The 21,310-nt window shown below is 39.2% G+C and overlaps 1 protein-coding gene across 3 annotated transcripts in view; it reads right to left on the reverse strand.

Moving 5' to 3' along the window:
* The window catches only part of PTPRG (protein tyrosine phosphatase receptor type G), a 676,041-nt gene that overhangs the window by 272,105 nt on the left and 382,626 nt on the right, over positions 1–21,310 (reverse strand). For all 3 annotated transcript variants that reach the window (XM_046663115.1, XM_046663106.1, XM_046663123.1), the window contains exons 3-4: positions 13,998–14,177; positions 141–289 (exon numbers count right to left, since the gene is read on the reverse strand). In XM_046663115.1, coding sequence (XP_046519071.1) covers positions 141–289; positions 13,998–14,177 — 329 coding nt within the window. The remainder of the gene's footprint in view (positions 1–140; positions 290–13,997; positions 14,178–21,310) is intronic.

The following is a 21,310-nucleotide window of genomic DNA, read 5'->3' on the forward strand; positions in this document are numbered from 1 at the left end:
ATCTATGAAAAATTTCCAGAGACAGAGATAGGTAAGGTACAAGTTTGATTTGGAAAACAACTAGGGGAAAAAACAAAACATCTCATTTAATGGAAAGACCCAAAGCACAGCTACACTTTGACATCTCGAGTTTCTCTCACCTCAACAGGAAACCGCCTGCCGTTGATGCTGTGTTCAGAGCCCGCAGAGCCATTGCTATGGCCCCAGTGAAATTCCACCTTCTCGGCTTTGAATCTGCCAGGCAGGCCAGCACCGCTGACAAAATAGTCATCTTTTAGAAGGATGGCAACTGTATAAAATGGAAGGGAAGGGAAACATAGTGAGTTTCAAAACAAAACTTGAAGGATTTCTTCTGTTGCTTTTAAGAAAGTTCATGATTACATCATGTGAATTATTTCCTCATGTACCTGTTAAAAAAACAAGTCAAAAACACTGGCCTGAATAAATTAGCACATTCTAGCTGTAGAATGCTCTCAAGTACCAGTTGACTCTGAATCACGAAAATTCCCAAGGAATGGTCTCAGAATTTCTTATCCATTTCACAGATGAAAAAAAAAAAACGGAGACAACGACAGAGCAAATCATTCTGAATCAGGGTCTCCTAAATCTGTCTGATGACCAAAATTATTTAGAGACTGAGATTTTTCTTTCTGAAGCACTGATTCCTGGGGCTGTCCCAAGATCCAAAGTCTGGAATGAGATGGGAAATATATATATGATAAGCCAGATGTGGGAGGCATGTCTCTTTGATCAGAAAACTTAGGCAAGACACTAGGAAATAAAATTTTCAGGTTCTTCCAATATTAAGGCAACAACACTGGGAAGCCAGCCAGGATTGGGTATTGTAGTCACCATATTTGATAACAGAGTCCAGGAAAGTGCAGTGAAATTCTACTCATTAAGTCACTCAAATAAGCACAGATAACTAGATTTACTTTACTTCTTTTAATTCCAAGTATAAGAAAATTCCACTTAGCCCATGTGAAAAAACACATAAGAATGTCTACAACAGAGGGAACCTCAATCAATACAAACCCTAATTTTCAAAAACACATCCCTCCTCCTTGAAACTTGAAAAAGAGAAATTGAGAACTAACAGCTTGGACCTATTCTAGCAGAAAAACTATTTTTCCAAAAGGAATGTAAAAAACAGATTTTATTTTATAAGGGATATTTCTTCCGCCCTCTTTTCTTTGTTTTCTAAAGTGAATTTTCATTCATTCATTCGAAAAGTACCTATTGGCTGCTAAATATGTATAAGATGCCAACGAATATACTGAATGGTTTGTGATGTACAGCCAAGCTTGTTTAAGCCAAGGAAAACCTCTTTTATCCTCATTGTCTCCTCTTCCTAGAGAAATCTCAGTTCGAGCTTTAGAGAGAAATCCTGCATGAAAATTAGGTCTCCATAAAAGATAGGGACTAGACAAATGACCCATTTCTAAAACAATGCAATTAGTTTCAGCATTTCTGTATATAAAGGAAGCATTAAAAGCAAGTGAAGGAACCCCGCTCATATAAATCCCTTTTTATTGCATTCAAAAGGCAGTTTTTCTCCAACTTCTGAAAAATATACAGTAAACGTTCAATTAGTGGGACAGTGAATTAAGGGATAAAATGAAGTAAAAGCAAGTATTTCTTATGCTGATTAAACATGCTACAGCATTGTTCCCCCTTTACTATGTGTTTTAGAACGAGGATTGGCGAACTTTTTCTATAAAAGGCAAGACAGTAAATATTTAAGGCTTTGTGGGCCTATGGTCCCTGTTGTAACTACTCAACCTAGTTTTTGCAGCACAAAAGCAGCTAAATACAATATGAAAATGAATGGATGAGGCTAGGTTCTGATAAAACTTTGTTTATCCACACTGCAATTTAGACATAATTTTCACATGTCATAGAATACTATTCTCCTTTTGATTTTTTTTCAACCATTAAAAAATGTAGAAACAAGGGACTGGCCCCGTGGCCGAGTGGTTGGGTTCGCGCGCTCCGCTGCAGGCAGCCCAGTGTTTCGTTGGTTCGGATCCTGGGCGCGACATGGCACTGCTCATCAAGCCACGCTGAGGCAGCGTCCCACATGCCACAACTAGAGGGACCCACAACGAAGAATGTGCAACTATGTACCAGGGTGCTTTGGGGAGAAAAAGGAAAAAAATAAAATCTTTAAAAAAAAAAATGTAGAAACAAGCAGAGGGGTGAGGTCATTTGGTGATGCCTAAAACACAACACGATATTTTAGAAGATAAACTACTGTATTAAACCAATCATATACCTTCAGTTCCAAAGCCAAAATACTTACGAATCAGCTCAGTAGTGTGTTAAATACTGTTGATTACTCTCAGCCTATTACAAATTCTATACATAACATTTTGCATCCAAAGGACAAACTCAAAGCAGTTTGAATGCATCTGTTACAAGATACCCAGAGACTGAGCAGCATCCTATAAATATTTGATTTTACCTAAATCATTTATGTCTCTGTCAGGGGTCATTTTACTTGTTTTATATGAATAATTAACAGCATAATTAGGGAACTGTACAATCCGAAACATTAATCTCATTTTTCATGTTACAGTATTTCTCACTAGAGCACACAGCATGCCACATGCACATAACCCACTTCCAAAAGTGGCTTATATTTTTGTTTACATATAAGACTGGGAAGAGAGAACTCCCTAGTTATCAAGTAACAATTTTCTGATGACCACTGATAGCACGGCTCTGTTTCAAAATAAAATGTACCAAAGGTACTTACTGTAGAGCACAGAATGTATTAAGAGCCATAGCTCAGGAGATGGACAGACCTGGGTTGGAATCCCAGGCTGCCACTTAACAGTAGTGTGACCTTGGGCAAGTTACCTGACTTCTGTGTGCCTCAGTTTCTACCACCGTTCAAATGGCAGTGCCCACCTGGCAAGGCTGATTTGACGACTGAAGGAAATCACATACTAAAGGCACTTAACAGTGTCAGAAATCCAGCATGCACACATTCAATGGCAGTTACTGTCAATTCATTTCTAGGGGCATGGACAGAGCTCATGCGCAGCACAGAAGGGCAACCACACAGGTGTAACACTCCGTTTTTAGAGAGAGTTCCATTTTAGAGTAATACTGTCTTTCCCACAAAATAAAAAGTGTACTGGGCAGGGACAACAGCAAAGGTAGGTGTGGCTCACACACTTGGGAGGAGATCTTAAGTGTTAAGTAGATGCTCTGAGTTCACTAAACACAGAGAAAAACATTATTTCCTTTTCTTGATTATTTCTATCCTTTGGTCAGATCAAGGAAAATAAAATCTCAATTTGTGTTAATATGCCTTCCTGAGTACCCTGATGACTCATTCATTTCCCCCTTTCATCCAAAAGGAAGTATTAGGCTAGAATGTAATAGCTTTAGTAACTTTGACTTATTTTCATAGAGTAAAGACATTTTTTTTTTTACATAAATCTATCGATGTCAAATAGCACTGGTTTTCCCATTATGGTGTTGATAAAAAGTTTTCTTTTAAAATGAATTCATTTATTTAAGATAATGTGAGTCAATAGAAAGGAAAATAGTAAGTAAATAATATAATAATAATAATAAATAAATAAACTTTAATTTAACTTTTAAAACAATAGCCGTAAGAGCTGAATCTGGATAAGGTGACAGTTGGGAAAACAGCAAGCAACAGCTAAAGACTGGAGAATGATGGGAGATGAGGGGGAGGCAGGAAAGGTGCGTGGCAGTGGGCTTTCTAGAACCAATGGGAGTGGACTTGCTAGAACTAGGCCCTCTGGTTGTTAAACTGCTAACATGGATTGTGATGAAATCAAAGCAGAATGCCGGAGGGACTGGAAGGAGCTGGGGACTTCAAATTCAGGGTTTCTTAACCTGGAGACCAAAGTCCATAGCAGTAGCCACCCATGGACTTTGGGGTCTACGCCCTCCTGATATAGGAAGTAAAACTTTGAGCATGGGCACACATATGGAGCCAGATTCTAAAGCCAGTGAGAATGAATTTGAATCCTAGTCTGCCCTGTCCAGTTATGAGAAAGCTATTGCACTCCTAGGTGCCTCAGTTCTTATCCTGTAAAACTGGAATAAAACAACAACTTCACAGGTTTGTCATGAGATCACAAGGGTTGACATATGAAGACTGCTCAGGATAGCAATCCATACAGGACATTATAGCATAAAGATGGCATTATACAAGTGTTATTTATAAAGCTTATCATCCTAGGGAGAGGAGCCACAGCTCTCAGATCCCTCCCATGTCCGGGGCTCCCCATAATATAAAAATGGGCAGGGAGAGGTACAAGTCACACGACAAATAAGAAATTAGATTTTTCCTGAGCTTGAAGAACAGACCAAGCACCTGGCATTCACCGTATTCTTTGCAGGACATCCACCAACTGTTTATAAATTAAACTCAACATGTCTACAGAATGCTGGGCTAAACAAATGTTCATATCAAAATCTGAGTAAACAGAAGAAGGTGCCAAAAGTAAAATAAAAACGGATGGGAGAGAAAACTAGCTACTTACTCTCTTACGTCCAACCCCCCATCCTCTGCCCTCGCCCTGGCCATTTTCAACACTATAAGATGGAAAAGACTACCAGTATTGGATCTTAATGATGGGACCCTAGACCACCCACAATATCAGTGTCCATCAGGGGATGCTTTGGGGCCCCTGGTGAAAAGGAAAATACTCTGGTCTGAAAGTCAAGACATGTGAACTCTAATTCCAGTTTTCTACTTACTTCCACGAAGGCACTGGCATTTCTCTTTTCAAATATTCACCAAGTAATTGCAAAAGAAGTAAAGGTAAGTAAGACAGACACAGCTCCTGCCCTCATGGAGCATATGGTAAGTGGGAGAGACAGTCCACAGAAACTAAAATGACAAGAGAAGACCCTTACAAGTGGGACAAAGGGTAACAAGCAAGCATCTAACCCCAAAGAAAAGAAGGGGAGAGGGGATCAAGGACTGAAGGGGATCACCTGAGATGAGAGTTAAAGGAGCTACCTTGGGAAAGTGCTGACAGGAGGGGAGCACATCAAGGGAAAAGAAGCTGTGCAAAGGCCCTGAGGTAACGGGAATAAGTGGGAGGAAGCCAGGGTGACTGGCACCCAGAGAGCAGGGTGTAACATAGAGGCTAGAGAACAAGGCAGGGACAGGGAGCAGTCTGTCTTTATCCCCAAGAGAAATGGTTGAGGAAAGAAAAAACAACTCAATATGGTTGAGATAGAGAAAAGAAGAAAGAAAGAGGGCAAGACAGACAGATATGATCAGATTAGGGAAAAAGAAGATCATTCTGGCTAATAAGTGGAGAAGGCCTGGGAAGAAAGCAACACTGCTTGGTAGAAACAAAAGTCAGGGGCTGAATGACCCTGTGGCTGAGTGGTTAAGTTCACACATTCTGCCTCAGCTGCCCCGGGTTTCGCAGCTTTGGATCCCGGGAGCGGACATGGCACCACTCATCAGGCCACGCTGAGGCGGTGTCCCACATACCACAACCAGAAGGACCTACAAGTAGAATATACAGCTATGTACTGGGGGGCTTTGGGGAAAAGAAGAAAAGATTAAATTAGATTTAAAAAAAGAGGAGATTGGCAACAGATGTTAGCTCAGGTGCCAATATTTAATAAAAAAAAAGAAATAGCAGCCAGCCCAGTGGCACAGCGGTTAAGTGCGCATGTTCCACTTTGGTGGCCTAGGGTTTGCCAGTTCGGATCCCGGGTGCAGACATGGCTCTGCTTGGAAAGCCATGCCATGGTAGGCGTTCCACGTATAAAGTAGAGGAAGATGGGCACGGATGTTAGCTTAGGGCCAGTCTTCCTCAGAAAAATAGACGACGGTTGACAGCAGTTAGCTCAGGGCTAATCTTCCTCAAAAAAAGAAAAGAAAGAAAAAAAGAAACAAACAAAAGTTAGGATGTTACTGAAGTCATCTAGGAAAGAGATAGTGGACATGTGGAACTGGAGGAACCTTAGATCCCCAAGAGATGTCAAATTATGGGATTATCCTGGGTTTCAGTGAACTCACTGCTACACTGTGCGAGATGAGCAAAGTAGATTAGTTGCCCCTTTAACCAGATAAGATATGACAGATGAGAGTCTAGCAGAGGGTTCTATGCCCTAAAAAAGAAAGATGAGCTTCAGAAATGACCCTCAGAATTCAAAATTTACAAGTCTGTCCATGTGATATAGCACTAGTTTTCCTATACATAATTGGTAAATAAAGCTTCTGTCTACCCAGAAACTAGTTTCTATCACCTGAACGCAGTGGCTGAGGTGTGAGGATAAGAGAAAGGAAATGGAACTTAGCAGATGTCTAAGAGAGCTTGTAGCGCCATTGAATTTGCTCCAACTTAAATTCCAGGGTTCCGGTTAGACTGAATCGTAATAGGATGAAAGAACCCAAGAATTTGGACCTTTAAAATAGGAAAATTTACAAATTGAAGAGACAAAGAACACTCAGTATGCCCCAAAAGAAGAATGAATCTTTCTCAAATTAAACCTAAATTTTCTTTTTCGGGTAACCTTGAGGTAACCAGAGATGCTCCAGGGTATTACAAGGCCAGGGTTGGGCATGCCCAATGTCAACAGTGCTGAGCACTCAGATGTTTCCAAACATCTGTCTACCTGGCTGATAGCACGCTTTTAATCAGAAAGCTTGGTAGCCTCTTTGTGAGCAAAATGACCGATTCATTAGTGACACAAACAAAAGTCGGAGATAAAAAGATACCATGACCTAGGAATGAGGACCCAACGCTGGTCTGTCTTCAGTGACCACATTTAGACTTATTAAGGACCATTAAGAATTGAGGTGGAGGTTGGGGATGATGGGATAAAAATACTTTAATGGTTTGGTATCAAGCAAAATTGGGAACTTCAAGAACATACACTTGGGGAATCCGGTGTATTTCATTTGTCCAGGCCCACACCATAATATACCAGGGAAAGAGAGGCTTTCTCGAAATGAGAAAATACTCGGGCTTCAACATCAACACCAAAATCTCTACTCCATAAATACAGTAAGTAGAAACACTTTTTAAACTTTGGTTCTCATCTGTGGCCAGCTATAAGGAAGGAAGGCAGGAAGGAGGCCAAAGCTAGGAGCAAGCAGTGAAAACAGATGAACAGGTGGAGACAGAGCCATGCCACAGGGGAGGGGAAATTCAAGCAGACCTAACAGGAAAGGTGGGAGAGAAGGAAACAGCAAAAGAGTGAAAGTTCATGCAGACATACAAGGAGAAACACACATCAAGATCATCAACAGAATAGAAACAGAAAGAAGAAAAAGCCCAAAGTCAGAAAGATGAGAAGAAAAACACACACACACACACAGATTTTCTTAGAACCTTCTTTACCAATCTCAAGACTGCTAAAGGCTTTTCCAGGCATGTTACCCTTGGGCAACCAGGCTAGTACTAGGATCACATCTTGAGTGGGGGCTGAGCATTCAAGTCTATGAATCTGGGAGGAAATCCAGCATGATGAAAATCGCCACCGAAAACCCTATAGGGCCCCTGTAACGGCAGTCCAGCGCTGACCCTCAGGAAGACTCACGTCAGTTTCTCCACTAACCGTGGGAGAGAACACTGATTCTTCAGGGCAGCACGGAGGCAGAGGTTGGCTTGAGCTGTGAACTGCAGTGACCAACAGAATAAAGAGTATCTTTCAATGTCAGAGTCTTGCTTGGCCCTGGGGGAGCCTTTCCCGGTGGACTAGCAGAGCAGCATGGCCACATCCTCCTCTTAGACTGAGTTGGGGTCACATGCTCAGTTAAGGGAGGAGCATGTGGAAATGACTGAGGTTGTTAAGATTTTATTTTTCTCTTTATGCCAAACTGCAATGAGGTGGTTCTTTTCCTTGGTTTAAAAGTCTGTGTGTTCTGATGGTGCGACTCGCCTATGAAAGTTCCAAGAGCCAGGTAAAATAAAGGGAATGCAACAGGCTCCTAATCCTTGTCTAAATTTTATGGGCTCAGCAACATACTAGGACATGGTTCCTGGCCTACTTCTCTACACCTAGTTTCCCTACCATTGATCTACTTTTTAAAATCTAACAAGGATTTCATGAATCCATCTAAGCCAGGCAATATGGGATATGCAGAAAAATAGGAATGAGTGTAGGCAAAGAAAAAATATAGTAACCAATATAAAGTGGGAAAATGGAAGTCACATGCATTATGGCAAATGCATTTACTATTTGTTTTTGGTGTGGGATGAAAGAACAAGTAGTGAAAAAACCAAAAAGCCCTCCAAATAGTTAAAATTCATAGGAGACCGTGGCTGATTAACATACATCAGAAGCACCATCTAAGTCTTAAATTCTGATCATTTAGCTAGAAGTTAATGCTAGGAACAGCAAGATTATCTTGAAATGTTCTTGATGAATGCATTATCTTTTCATTCTACAAAAATGAAAGAAAGGGAAATAACTTTAGATGGAATCAAGCGAGAACTGGCACAATAGACAGTTATGGCTCCTCGGGAAGAAATAGAGAGATGCTATCTGTCTTGTAAAGCTATTTTAGACAACTTTCGAGAAGTGGGCTAGGTACAACCAAGTCGCTCTATTGATTATGCTGGATTGGATATATAGCACACTCAGGGGGTTAAGACAGATGTGAACATTAAAGCTGTTTTATGGGAAAGTTACTGTCTGTGGGTAATAGGCCGTTTTAAATATTAACTTTCTATATTCATATTTTAATATCCAAAAGACAGTCTATTTTATAGATAAGTGACCTGTAAATTTCCAGCAGAAAAATAAATACTTCCTGAATTTACTTTCTAGAAGTACAAGATTTAAGAAAAGACTTGCAGAAAAAAATATGCGTTGCTTAAAAATTAATGATTAAAGGAAAAGAAGTTTTTTCTTCATCTAGGCATACAAGTGAGATATAAAATGAACAATTGCAACGAAGACAGACCATATGGCTTATGACATATTGAACTTTTGTAACTAAACTTTTAATTTTTCTGCTAATTGTAGACTCCTCGTGCAGTTATAAGAAACAACACATAAGTTCTAAGTCCCCGTTATCCAGTTTCCCCAAAAGGTAACACTTTGCAATATAATACAATATGTATGTTTTTTTAAACTGGTATTATCCAGGTTGTCTATCAATAATATTCACTGTAGATATTATCAACCTATACCTTTAATTTAGACACACAGTGCCCTGCACTATATCTGTACTATTGTTCAAATGGATTTGATCCATGCATAATAGACAAAGCAACTAAATCGCCATTTCTCAAAAATATTGGCAAATTTATGAACTCATTGGCATTTTAAGAACTACAGAATGAAAGAAGTTTCTAGGTTTGTGCTTATCAATAAAAAGAACAACATAGGTTGACTTCTGCACCCAAGTTTCTATACAACCATACATTGAGACTCTTCAGAGAAGAGAGAAAACAATTCCTGTTCTTATTTAAAATTGCGTACAAATGGTAGTCACTTAATTTTAAAAATGACTTGTATAGAAACATCTTAGATTATTTATTAAATATTGGCTTATCTAGTATGATGTCATGAATTTTATAGTAATAAGTACAGTTTAGGAAGTAACAACAATTTATTTCTTCTTCTCAGAAAGCTGTGCTGCTTCTGAAATTTCTGAAGACAAATGTGTTTGGATGGCTGTGCTCTAAAATCAGGAGCACACACTCACAGATATGCAACAAGTTGTGGATCACTGTAGGAAGTCAGCAGAGTGACAGAGATTGATAATAAGCTTCTGGAAGACCAAGGTCATGAATCAACTTGCATTGAGTGAACCCTACACTCATCTAAAACCTGTTATTGGAGATACCAAGCTGAATGCTGTCACTGAAACATGTTATCTTTGCAGAAGGCTGTCAAGCATTGCAAGTCAAGTAGAAAACCATATCAGAGAGCCCAACAAATTGCCTTTGGCAGGTTTCCGGAATGTGGCCCTGAGGTGGCACTCAGCTCCAAGATCTGATTACCCCCAGTGTGGCAAAGCTCCTGTCTGCCACATTCAGATCTTCTGAGGAGTAATATCCCCTTCGCGGTTCTCCAAAGGACACTCACATTTGAAATACAAAGCAGGACCACTGGTAGAGAGAATCTGAATTGTAATAGTAAGCACACACGCTACATTGGAAGAGTGGAAAGATGAAGGTGAAAAGATGTGTACAAATAATATTGCTGATACACACATTTTTCCTGAGCAACTATGCAAATAGACGAGTCAAGGTATAAGAGAGGGCAGCCTGCTGTAAGGCAGGATGGAGAACTGTTATGGGGACAATAGGAAAAAGAGGCCAAAGCCAGGAATCACCGTGCTAAGTGAGTGGGAAGCAATTCTATGAACAAATCAAACCAACTTAAAGCCATCAGCTGTGAATAATCTCAGACAAATACTGGTTTGGAGAAAGAAAATGGATCCCTAGTGTTGCACATGCAGCCAGTTAGGTTAACAGAAAAGACAAGTCTGTGACCTACAACATGAATGGGACCAAAGGGCTAATAATGAAGTCATTTCAGCCCAGCGTGAGGCCTTCAGGCAGCCAAGGTTCCTGGAAGGGATGGCTAAGAATGGTTTGCAGTGACATTCTTAGATACAAAGGGATTATTTCAAAAGAGAGAGAAAAAGAGAGACAGCACTTGTTTTTAATGGGTTAGGATTATAACAGTTCAAAAGTAAGATATGAAAATTATCTTTAGCATCAATAGAATCTCAAGTAGCATTAGGAAGAGATGTAATATAACACCCAGTGTTTAGTTTCAGATCAGACAGTGGGGCACAGCAAGGCATTTTCTACTTGCATGAACAATCTAAACTGATAGTTGCACAATAGTGATTAAGAGGGAGGCAGCTCTTTACATTAGAAATAGTGAAAATATGATGCTTCATATTCACAAATCTCAAATGACAAGTGAAGTGAGTAAAAGGAAGCAGGAAGATGGAACGCTGGCCTGATAGACAAAGGGATGAGACAGTGTTCATCTGCCTCCTAATATAATAAGAAATATGAACAAAGCAAAATCTCAAGGAATATAAGAATTTTATTTCCATTTGTGCATTTGGCATAGCACTGTCCAATGAAACCTATGCTATGACAGAGTGTTCTCCATCTGTGCTGCCCAATATGGTAGCCACTAGCCATATGTGGTTACTGAGCACTTGAAATGTAGCTAGTACAATACTACCTGAAGCAATCTATAGGTTCAATGCAATCCCTATCAAAATTCCAATGGCATCTTCCACAGAAATAGTAAAAACGATCCTAAAATTCCTATGGAACCACAGAAGACCCCGAATAGCCAAAGCAGTCCTGAGAAAGAGGAACAAAGCTGGAGGCATTTTATTTCCTGATTTCAAACTATACTACGAAGCTATAATAATCAAAACAGTATGACAATTGCATAAAAACAGACACATAGACCAATGGAACAGAATCTAGAACCCAGATGTAAACTCACACATATATAATCAACCAGTATTCGACAAGGGAGCCAATAACACGCAACAGAAAGTATAACAATAAACAGTGCTGAGAAAACTGGATATTCACATGCAAAAGAATGAAACTGGATCCCTACCTTACACCACTTACAACAGTTAACTTGAAATGGATTAAAGACTTAAATGTAAGATCTGAAACCATAAAACTCCTAGAAGAAAACATAGGGGAAAGGCTTGTTGACATTGCTCTTAGCAATTACTTTTTTGATATCAAAATCACAAGCAACAAAAGCAAAAATAAATAGTGGGATCACATCAAATTAAAAAGCTTCTTTCTGTCTAGCAAAAGAAACAACCAACCAAATGAAAAGGCAACCTATTGAATGGAGAAAATATTTGCAAACCATATATCTGATAAAGGTTTAACATCCAAAATATACAAAGAACTCATACAACTCAATAGCAAAAACACCCACATGATCTGAAAGAAAATTGAGCAAAGAACCACAGATATTTTCCCAAAGAAGAAATACAAATGGCTACCAGGTACATGGAAGGAGCTCAGCATCACTAATCATCAGGAAGATGCATAGCAAAATCACAGTGAGATATCATCTCACACCTGTTAGAATGACTATCATCAAAAAGACGAGATAAAAAGTATCGGCGAGAATGTAGAGAAAGGGAACCCTTGTGCACTGTTGGTGGGTATGTAAATTGGCACAGCCACCATGGAAAACAGTATGGAGGTTCCTTAAAAAACTAAAAATTGAGGACTGCACAGGTCCCAACCTGTCCATGGTTTGAGGTTGCTCTCTGCCTCATAAGGCAAAGCAGACGTCTTGCCTTCTGGGAAGACAAAGTCATCTTCTCTGCAAAATCCTCCCACATAGTTGGCTTTGGCATCTTCCAGGAATAGGAGGGCAGGGATTGAAGCCTCATAGGTTTGGGTTTTCAGGTGAGGCAGAGAAAGGACAGTGGCTATAACCGGAAAGCCCAGAGTGGGGTACAGTCACCTCCAGAACTCGTCACTGTTACCCAGCCTGGGCTTCACGAGAGTCATGGAAGTGGATTCCTTCATAACAAAGTAATGCAGTTTCTAAAAACAAACTAACTAAAACTAGAACTACCATATGATCCAGCAACCCCACTTCTGAGTATATATCCAAAGGAAATGAAACCACTATCTCGAGGAGATATCTGTACTCCCATTTTCACTGCAGCATTACTCACAATAGCCAAGACACGGAAACAACCTAAGTGTCCGTCAATGGATGAACGGTTGAAGAAAATGTTATACACACACACACACAGACAAATACTATTCAGACAGAAAAAGGAAGGAAATCCTGCCATTTGCAACAACATGGATAGATCTTGAGGCATTATGCTAAGTGAGATAAGTCAGAGAGAGAAAGCGTATATTCTCACTTGTAAATGGAATCTAAAAAAGCTTAACTTACAGAAACAGAGAGTAGAATGGTGCTTATCAGGGGCGGGAGGGTAGGGTAAAGGGTAGGTAAATGAGGAGATTTTGGTCAAATGGTACAAATTTCCAGTTGTAAAATGAATAAGTTTAACAATACTGTATTGTATACTTCAAAGCTGCTAAGAAATTATGTCTTAAATGTTCTCATCACACACATACACAAAAATCACTATGTAAGCAGATGGATGTGTTGTGGTAATCACTTAAGTGATGACAGTCATACGTCACTTAATGACAGGGATATGTTCTGAGAAATGCATCGTTAGGTGATTCTGTGGTTGTGTGAATATCATAGCGTGTACTTACACAAATCTAGAAGGTACAGCCTACTACGCACCTTGGCTATCTGGTACCAATCTTATGGGACCATTGTCGTATATTCAGTCCGTCATTGACAGAAAGGTTGTTATGGGGCAAAGGACTGTACGTATGTGTATCAAATCATCACACTGCAAAGCTTAGATTTATATAATATTGTACAGGCATTATATCTCAATAAAGCTGGCAATAAATAAGTAAAAGTCAAGTGACCCCTCCCCGCCTCAAGAAAACCCCCACAAAAATCTGAATGTGTGTCTCCTCTCCTTTCAAACATTGCAAATAGGGAACATAATAAAGTGGAAAAAAACCCAGATACAGGGCTAGTAGAACTGAGGGACTGAATTTTAATCCTCCTTAATTTTAGTTAATTCACATTTAAATTAAAGAGCCACATGTGGCTAGTGGCCACCGTATTGGACAAAACAGATCTCTGAGAGTTCATTCTACACACTTTAGATATATGGACTCATTTAATCCTTACAATCCTATGAGGTTGATAAATTTTTATTATACACATTTGTCATATTTTTAAAATCTGAGGCACAGGGTGGTTAAGTAATTTGCGCAAAATCACACAGCCAGTTAAGCAAGTGGTTCTCAAACCAAGGGCTGATTCCAAACCTCTCACTCAGCTTTATGTTCTCTATGGCAATGTGTACTACTCAGGAAGCAAGTTATGGTTAAGGTAAATACCAGAGACTACCAGAAATATTACATGTTGATTTGTAGGCAGGTAAAGAAGACATAGTCTACCTGTTTTCCCTGTGTTTTTCATCCAGGTTTTGTTAGAAGATTCACTGTCGAAGCCATCCAGTTGCAGCTCCTGATATTCCTCACCGACACGGGCATGCTGGTCTAAAATGTCAACTGGAGACTGGTGACGGCCTCCGCAGCTGACACTCGATGTGACCCAGTGCTCAGGACCATAGGCACCTATTAAAAGAGAACAATACTTCAATCCTCATGGCTCAAGGGGCAGGAATGGAAGGAATCAGACGCAGAGAGCCAGGCACAGCATCTCCCAAGGCACACTGCCCTACGCATCACCCTGACGAAGAGGCCAGTGTATTGAAAACTACAGGCACAAGCCATTCGCCTGACAGGGCAAGAGGATTTAAGAAAAGATAGGTTACTGAGATAGTCTTGCTTCTTGTTTTGTAATTAAACATTTGTTAACTTTATCTGTAATCAAATTAAAGGACTCAAGCAGAAGGGCTGTCAGAGTTGTTCACATTTGTAAAAATTTTTAAATGTTTCCTAAAATAAGCTGAGCATTTATTCACAAGAAAACATATTAATCAATTTAGTATGCTTTGCTATTGCAGACAGTATACTAGACACGACATTCTTCTTAGCTCCTACCAGTTTGTGAACAGGAAAAGAAAAAAATTAAAAATTAAAAGCAACACAATAATGGCTGAGAGTCGTTACCAATAACGTAGGCAATGAGGCAGGGTTTTCCTCTGGCTAATTGTGAAAGATTTTTTAATTTGGCCGGAGTTTGTATGCTTGTGTGTTAAGGTGCTCACTTCTCCTCCTCAAACTCTCTCTCTTATAGGAGATGAGTATAAAGATACCTTCAGATTGGACCCAGCTCTCATACAAATAAAGATGCTTTTAATACGCCACGGAATAAAGGAAGAGAATGCAACTATAATGCATAATCCAAGGGGCGCCAATGAGGCACAGGTAGAGACACACTGCACATCCTTTTCTGCCCTATTCGGAAATGAACTCTTCCAGGAGTGATGTCTATTAAGTTGATGATAAACTCTGAGATTGTTTTCCACCCTACCTTTAACTTTCTTGATATAACAAAAAGGAGCAGCCTTTTGAAAAGAAGCATCCTTTGCTGGAAAGATTAAATTAAATCTCTTTTTGAGAATTAGATATAGAATAAGTCTAAACTTTCTAATTTTTGAAAGATAAAACTTAGACTTCCCAATCAATATAAATTGTAGTGTGTGTATGTACATGCATACATATCTACATGCACGCCTAGGTTTTTTCGGTTTAAATTTCTACACATATCAGATAGAAGAGGATGAACAACCAAAGTGATTTTAGGAGACCAACCTACCCATCAACCAGTATATTTGTGCCTCACCCCATACCTAACCTTGTCTAATAGAGGAAACAAGGAAACCTTAAGGGAAGTCTCCCCAGCACTGAATAAGAGCCCACACCAGTGCCCAGCCCACCACCACACACTCCTTTGCCGTGGATCTCCCCATTCCTGATAAGTCTGATGCAGCTCACAGCTGATATAAACAATGGTACCACGAAAAAAGGCACAGACGCAGACAGTCTTTTCAGGCATGGTAATGGAAACTTCATGGCAGCAAGAGCAATTGATGCAGTTCCCTAAAAATGACTCATATTCTTGCTGTCTGGCAAATAACTTGGCCTCTCTCTATACCTGGGTCATTCTCCCTAATCCTCATCCCAAACGGTAAGATAAAAGAGACCATCAGAAGGAACACGTTCACTGATTGGCAAAAATTTAGCAACCTCAGGGCACTTTTCAAAATCACTTACAAGCGCCATTGTACTTTCTAGAAAAAGTTAACGTCACCATTTTCTTTATTTTAGGACTCCAACTAAAGTAGGAGACGTCAAGGGCTTTTCATTCAGGTTGTTGCACCTCTTGGTCAAATTCCCTAAAACTGTAACAAGTCATAAAGGAACAGAGTGTGCATCTGCATATATTTAGCCAAATTTTCCTTTTATCTTGCATCAATATATTTGAAGAAAAAGCAAGAGGGAAAGGGGACATAAGGAGTAATTCCAATTATCCTGTCCCCTCTTTAAATTTTCTTCTAGTTGCTAAAAGTACCCACTGAAAAATTGAATGAAGTAATTGTTGATATATTTGATAGCTGACAAAAATGTAAATTATGGTTAGCTACAATTGGGCCTGTATGTTCGACTTATGGAAACCAGTGTTTCCATATGCAACAAATATAATGTTGCCTTTTAGACACTCACCAGTATAATAAAGTTACACTCAATGGGAAAAAAACGCATGGTAAAATAAATCCAAATATGCATGACTCCAAAGAAATAAGAATGCAAGCCATCATCCGTAAAATAAAAAAAAAACACAGACACCTGATAATTATCCTACTAACAAAAGAAAAACCTGTCTAACCTTTGAAAAGTACTTGCCATTCACATTATTTCTCTAACCTTCCAGACATGGGTGAAATATAATTTAGCACCTATAAAAATATAATCAGGGTTCGTACCAGTGGGATTCATTTATTCACTGGTAACAATCTAAAGATTGAAGCCGACTACCTGCTTGCTTTCACACTCCCACCCCATATACATTCAAGTGCAATTTTAATTGAAACTGATCTTCCACTTCAGATTTCAAATTAATTCTTCTTTGGAGTGCTTCATGCTCCAGACTCCACTGCCTTGCCAAAACCCCTATGTCATTAGTGGAGGAAATAGAACACTTTTTCCAAGCTTGCAGGTATTGATCACCTATTCTGACATGGAAGCACCATCGCCATTCCACACTGTATAAATCTCTTCGGTGTTAAGACACTTTATAAGGGACTCAGAATTCTATCATTAATCATTTGCAGTTGCACAAGTCTCACAGTATTGAATGCTTTGTTTTTCAGAACTTTGAATAAATGCTTTTAAGTAAAAAACATGACACTAAATAAAAACTGTGGTTTAACTCAAACCTAGTTTGGAGGGGGGAGAACCCAAATCAGTAAGAAGCTTTCCTCTCTCGGTGTGACATTATCCATGTAAAATAAGAAGGAAAAGTCATTCACACTTTAGTTTCCTCTTCTTGACTCTTTCTTAGAATGAGCAGGATATTTGCATTTTGGCAGCACCCATTTTGAACAGCACACCAACTCTGACATGGCAACTTCACACACAAGGCTGTGCTCTCCAAACAGGAGAGGTGCGGCGCGGGAGTGCAAGGCACGGGGTAATTTGGGCTCTCAAAAGCAATTTCCTGTTCACTTGTTGACAGGCTTGTAGGAATGAGATCTTGATGGAGACAGACTGCCAACATATCAGTACCGAGGGAATCTAACGGTTTAGATTGAGTTTCTCACTCAACCTAGGATGAAAAAAATATTTCTTTTTAATGAATTCAACCAATGCATCTGAAACCCCTGGCTAAAGGTTTGACCTCAGTGTAAATATCCCCTTGTCAGGGAGGCTTCTGTGAGGAATGCACAGGCGTTCTGTACTATCTTGACAATAGGTTCTTGGTATCCTTCCAACATCTTATCACTATTGTAATTTATAGCTTCTTCCTTAATGTCTATCTTCCCCACTTGGTAGTTACATTTTTTTTAAGATTGGCACCTGAGCTAACAACTGTGGCCAATCTTTTTTTTTTTTTTCTGTTTCTCCCCAAATCCCCCCAGTACATAGTTGCATATTTTTCAGTTGTGGCATTTGTGACACCACCTCAGCATGGCCTGATGAGCGGGGTTAGGTCCGCACCCAGGATCCAAACCGGTGAAACCCTGGGCCACCAAAGCAGAGCACACCAACTTAACCACTCGGTCCCGTGGCCGGCCTGGGTAGTTACTTTTTGACAAGAGCTTCCTTCTCTGTCTTGCTCAAGTTTATTTCAACGCCTAGCTCAGGGCTCTACAAACAGTGAGTCTCGAACACATATTTTTTGGCACAAGTAAATGAATTGGAAGATGAGATTAAAGAGTTGCATAGTTCTATCTTCTAAGGACACCATAGCATGTTCGCTGTGCATTATTTTGGTTTTAATTTTTCACTTTTATCTGCTGACTTCTTACCACGTCTTCCTTGCTCACTACGTCTCAAGAGTCAGGATGTCAACTTCACAGTAAATACTCCTTCCTTCCTTCATTTATACGTTAAATTAGTCCAAATGGTGATAAGGTAAGATAAGCTGCAAATATGTGATGTGCATGAGGGAATCTGTGTGCCAACCGAATAAGCCTACCAAAAGCGACCATGGCTTTTAAAAGAATCCTTTTTTTTTTGGTGTGATAGAACCTCGCTTTGGACGCCTTTTGTGAAGCACTATTAATTTTAAGGCTCTCTTATTCTTTTTATGCTTTAACAAAGTTCTCTAATCAAAGGTCAGTCAAGATAGAAAAGAAGTTTTTGTAATCAATCCATCACTGTAGTCATTTAAATATTGACTCAGCACTTTCTCAGTACCAGGCACAGTGCTGAGAAATGGGTGCTAGTGGGCAGAGCTGCCCCAGTTCCCTTGGGGTTTCTTTGGGAAGCTTAAGCTGCCTGTGGCCCAGCCTTCTCTCATCTGTACAACGGGGAAATTACTAGTATCCACGTCAAAGGGCGGTTGTGAGGGTTAGAGAAGAGAATCCATGTAAAGTACTTAGAATAATGTCAAACAATAAGACTCAGTAAGAGGTGGCTGCCATGATTATTGCTATTGTTCTTGTGTTATAAAACAGGCAGCAAGCCCTCCAGAACCTGACTATATAATGGAGGAAACAATGGTGCCTGAAGCGCAACCAAGGGTTCAGCTAGGCGATCACAGGACTTACAGAGGAGATGACACTTGAGTGGAGCCACTCCCTGATGTGCAGTGAAGTTTACTAGATGCTTCTAACTTGGGCAGAGGATAAGAGTCAAATGTACAGTTGACCCCTCCAGAAGGTGAAGCTTAATCCCAGCACCAGCTTCCAAAGAATAAAGTGGGGAAAGGGAAAAATAGAAACTTCCCAGTGGAGAAGACTGGTAAATACAATACCACCCTAACCAGGTGGCAAAGGTTACCATCACCTACGATATCATGGATTATCAGGCACATCCTGATAGGATGTGATAAGAGGGGCCATCACCTCCATGGGATTCTTTCTAAAAATCCATACCCTTAGTCTAATCATGAGGAAAAAAATCAGACAAATCCAAACTGAGGAACATTCTACCAAATACTTGGCCAGTACTCCTCAAAAATGTCAAGGTCAAAAAAACAAGAAAAGACTAAAAAAGTGTCATAGACCAAAGAAGACTAAGAAGTCACGACAAAAAATGCACTGCGGTATTCTAGACTGACTGGTGGAGCCAAACATGGAAACTTGAATGAAAACTCAAGAGCCCTGAATAAAGTCTGGAGTTCAGCTAATGGTCACACACTCATGTTTGTTTTCTAGTTGAAACTATCAGAAGGGTCATTCTTTCGTGGTTACTCTGACAACAAAATGAAGACATATATACAAACAGTACAGAAGCCAAATAAAGTCTAAGCTTTATTAAATGGGTTATATTTTAATATCCAGATTTTACTGAATTTACTGTTCTGCATTTGGGGGCAAGTCTGTGGCCTAACAGATGAAGGAGATGGGAATTGATTTATAGGTGAGGCTGGGATTGCTGTCATATCCTTTTTGCATAAAAGGAATTTGCACAGAGCAAAGCCAAAGGAAAAGAGAAGCAGGCCTAAAGAAAACACAGCAAGCTCGTGGTGATATTTCATTATTTGAGGATATATAAAAACCTTATAAAGTTGAAGAAATTCACCTTTAAAAATTACAGTTAAGGAAAAACATTATGAGCTTAATTTATGGCTCATTTATGCATTGAATGAACCCACTTCTACCCCCTTGGTGTACCGTTAACAAGTCACTGCATTTTTCTCCTTTTGAGATGCAACAGTTCTGTGGGCCAGCACCAGGGAGACAGAGTTCTACAGTAGAGTGAATAAATCACACCACTGGAGACTAATTCCAGTTGGCCTGTTTAAGGCAGACAGAAATCCCCACATGCAAATAATGGCAAATACCATAAATCTGGGCTCACGTGTGCCATCCCACGTGATGTTCAGTGTTTCTTCAAGGAAGATTTAACCCAAAGAACTTGGTCAATGTGCATAAATTTTCAACCAAAACTAGTTATTTTATTCAAAGGAAAGTCAAACAAAAATCTGAGAGAAACACCTCAATTTTGCACCCCACCTCCAGCAATATTACTCAAAAAGACTGAATACGAATGAATCTAACTGGTTAGCAACAAGACTTTGCCAGAATTTAAGTAACTGCCTCACTTCTATGCAGTTCACTCTTAATACCTGACCCGAGAAAAAGTGCTATTTTTAGATCATTTATAAATCATACTTTTGACTTAAAGAAAGGAATTTCAAATATTGATCTAAGATTTGTGTTCCAAACAATGGTTCTTTAAACACATAAGAGGGTCTTTGCAGAAAATAAGCATCCACCTTGAATTTATTTTACCATAATATATCCAGATAATGGTTTCTATTCACTAATGAAAAGCCATTAAAAATAATGAATTCTGTCTAAATCTAATTAAAAACAAAACTAATATACATGTTATGTGCTGTTTCTAGTCAAAAATGATTATTAATGCCTCCCTCAGGGAACTTACGTTAAAAGTATTACCTGGATCCAGGGTTATTACGTTGAATCTTGTTGTCTACTTTTAACCAACAGCCACAATCCAAAAATATGTGTACACAGTTTTTTATCTGATATTATAATTAATGCTTTTTCTCCCAAATCTAAAACACATCTTTAAACTATTCCATTTTTTAATTAACAAGCTTTATGGGATTTAGCTTAGGATTCTTTTGCATTCTCCACTATTGGTAGCTTAATTAACTTTTGCGCATTTATTGTTGTATACATGAAAAATGGAAAAAGAGATAAAAAAGCATTCATATTGCTGATCTCCAATGTTTTCATTTTATTGCTGTATAGTTATCAAGTTGTTCAATATTGTTGACAGGAATATTCTAACTTTCAAGCCAGTTAAGAAAATGTAAATTTACCTTCCAGATAATAAAATAGATTGGCAAATTTTCTGTTTTATTTTATTTTATTTTATTTAGGCTTAATGGTTTATTTTTTTTTAATTTTTATTTTTTTCGGACGTACATCATATTTCGAATTCTGTATACATCATGTTCACCACCCGAACACTAATTATAGTGCATCCCCTCACATGTGACCCTAATCACCCCTTTTGCCCTCCCCCCTCCCCCCTTCCCCAATGATAACCACCAGTCCAATCTCCAATGCTATGTGTTTTCTTTTTTTTTGTCGTTTTTATCT

Source organism: Equus quagga, chromosome 1 (assembly GCF_021613505.1).
Source record: "Equus quagga isolate Etosha38 chromosome 1, UCLA_HA_Equagga_1.0, whole genome shotgun sequence".
Lineage (NCBI taxonomy): Eukaryota > Metazoa > Chordata > Mammalia > Perissodactyla > Equidae > Equus > Equus quagga.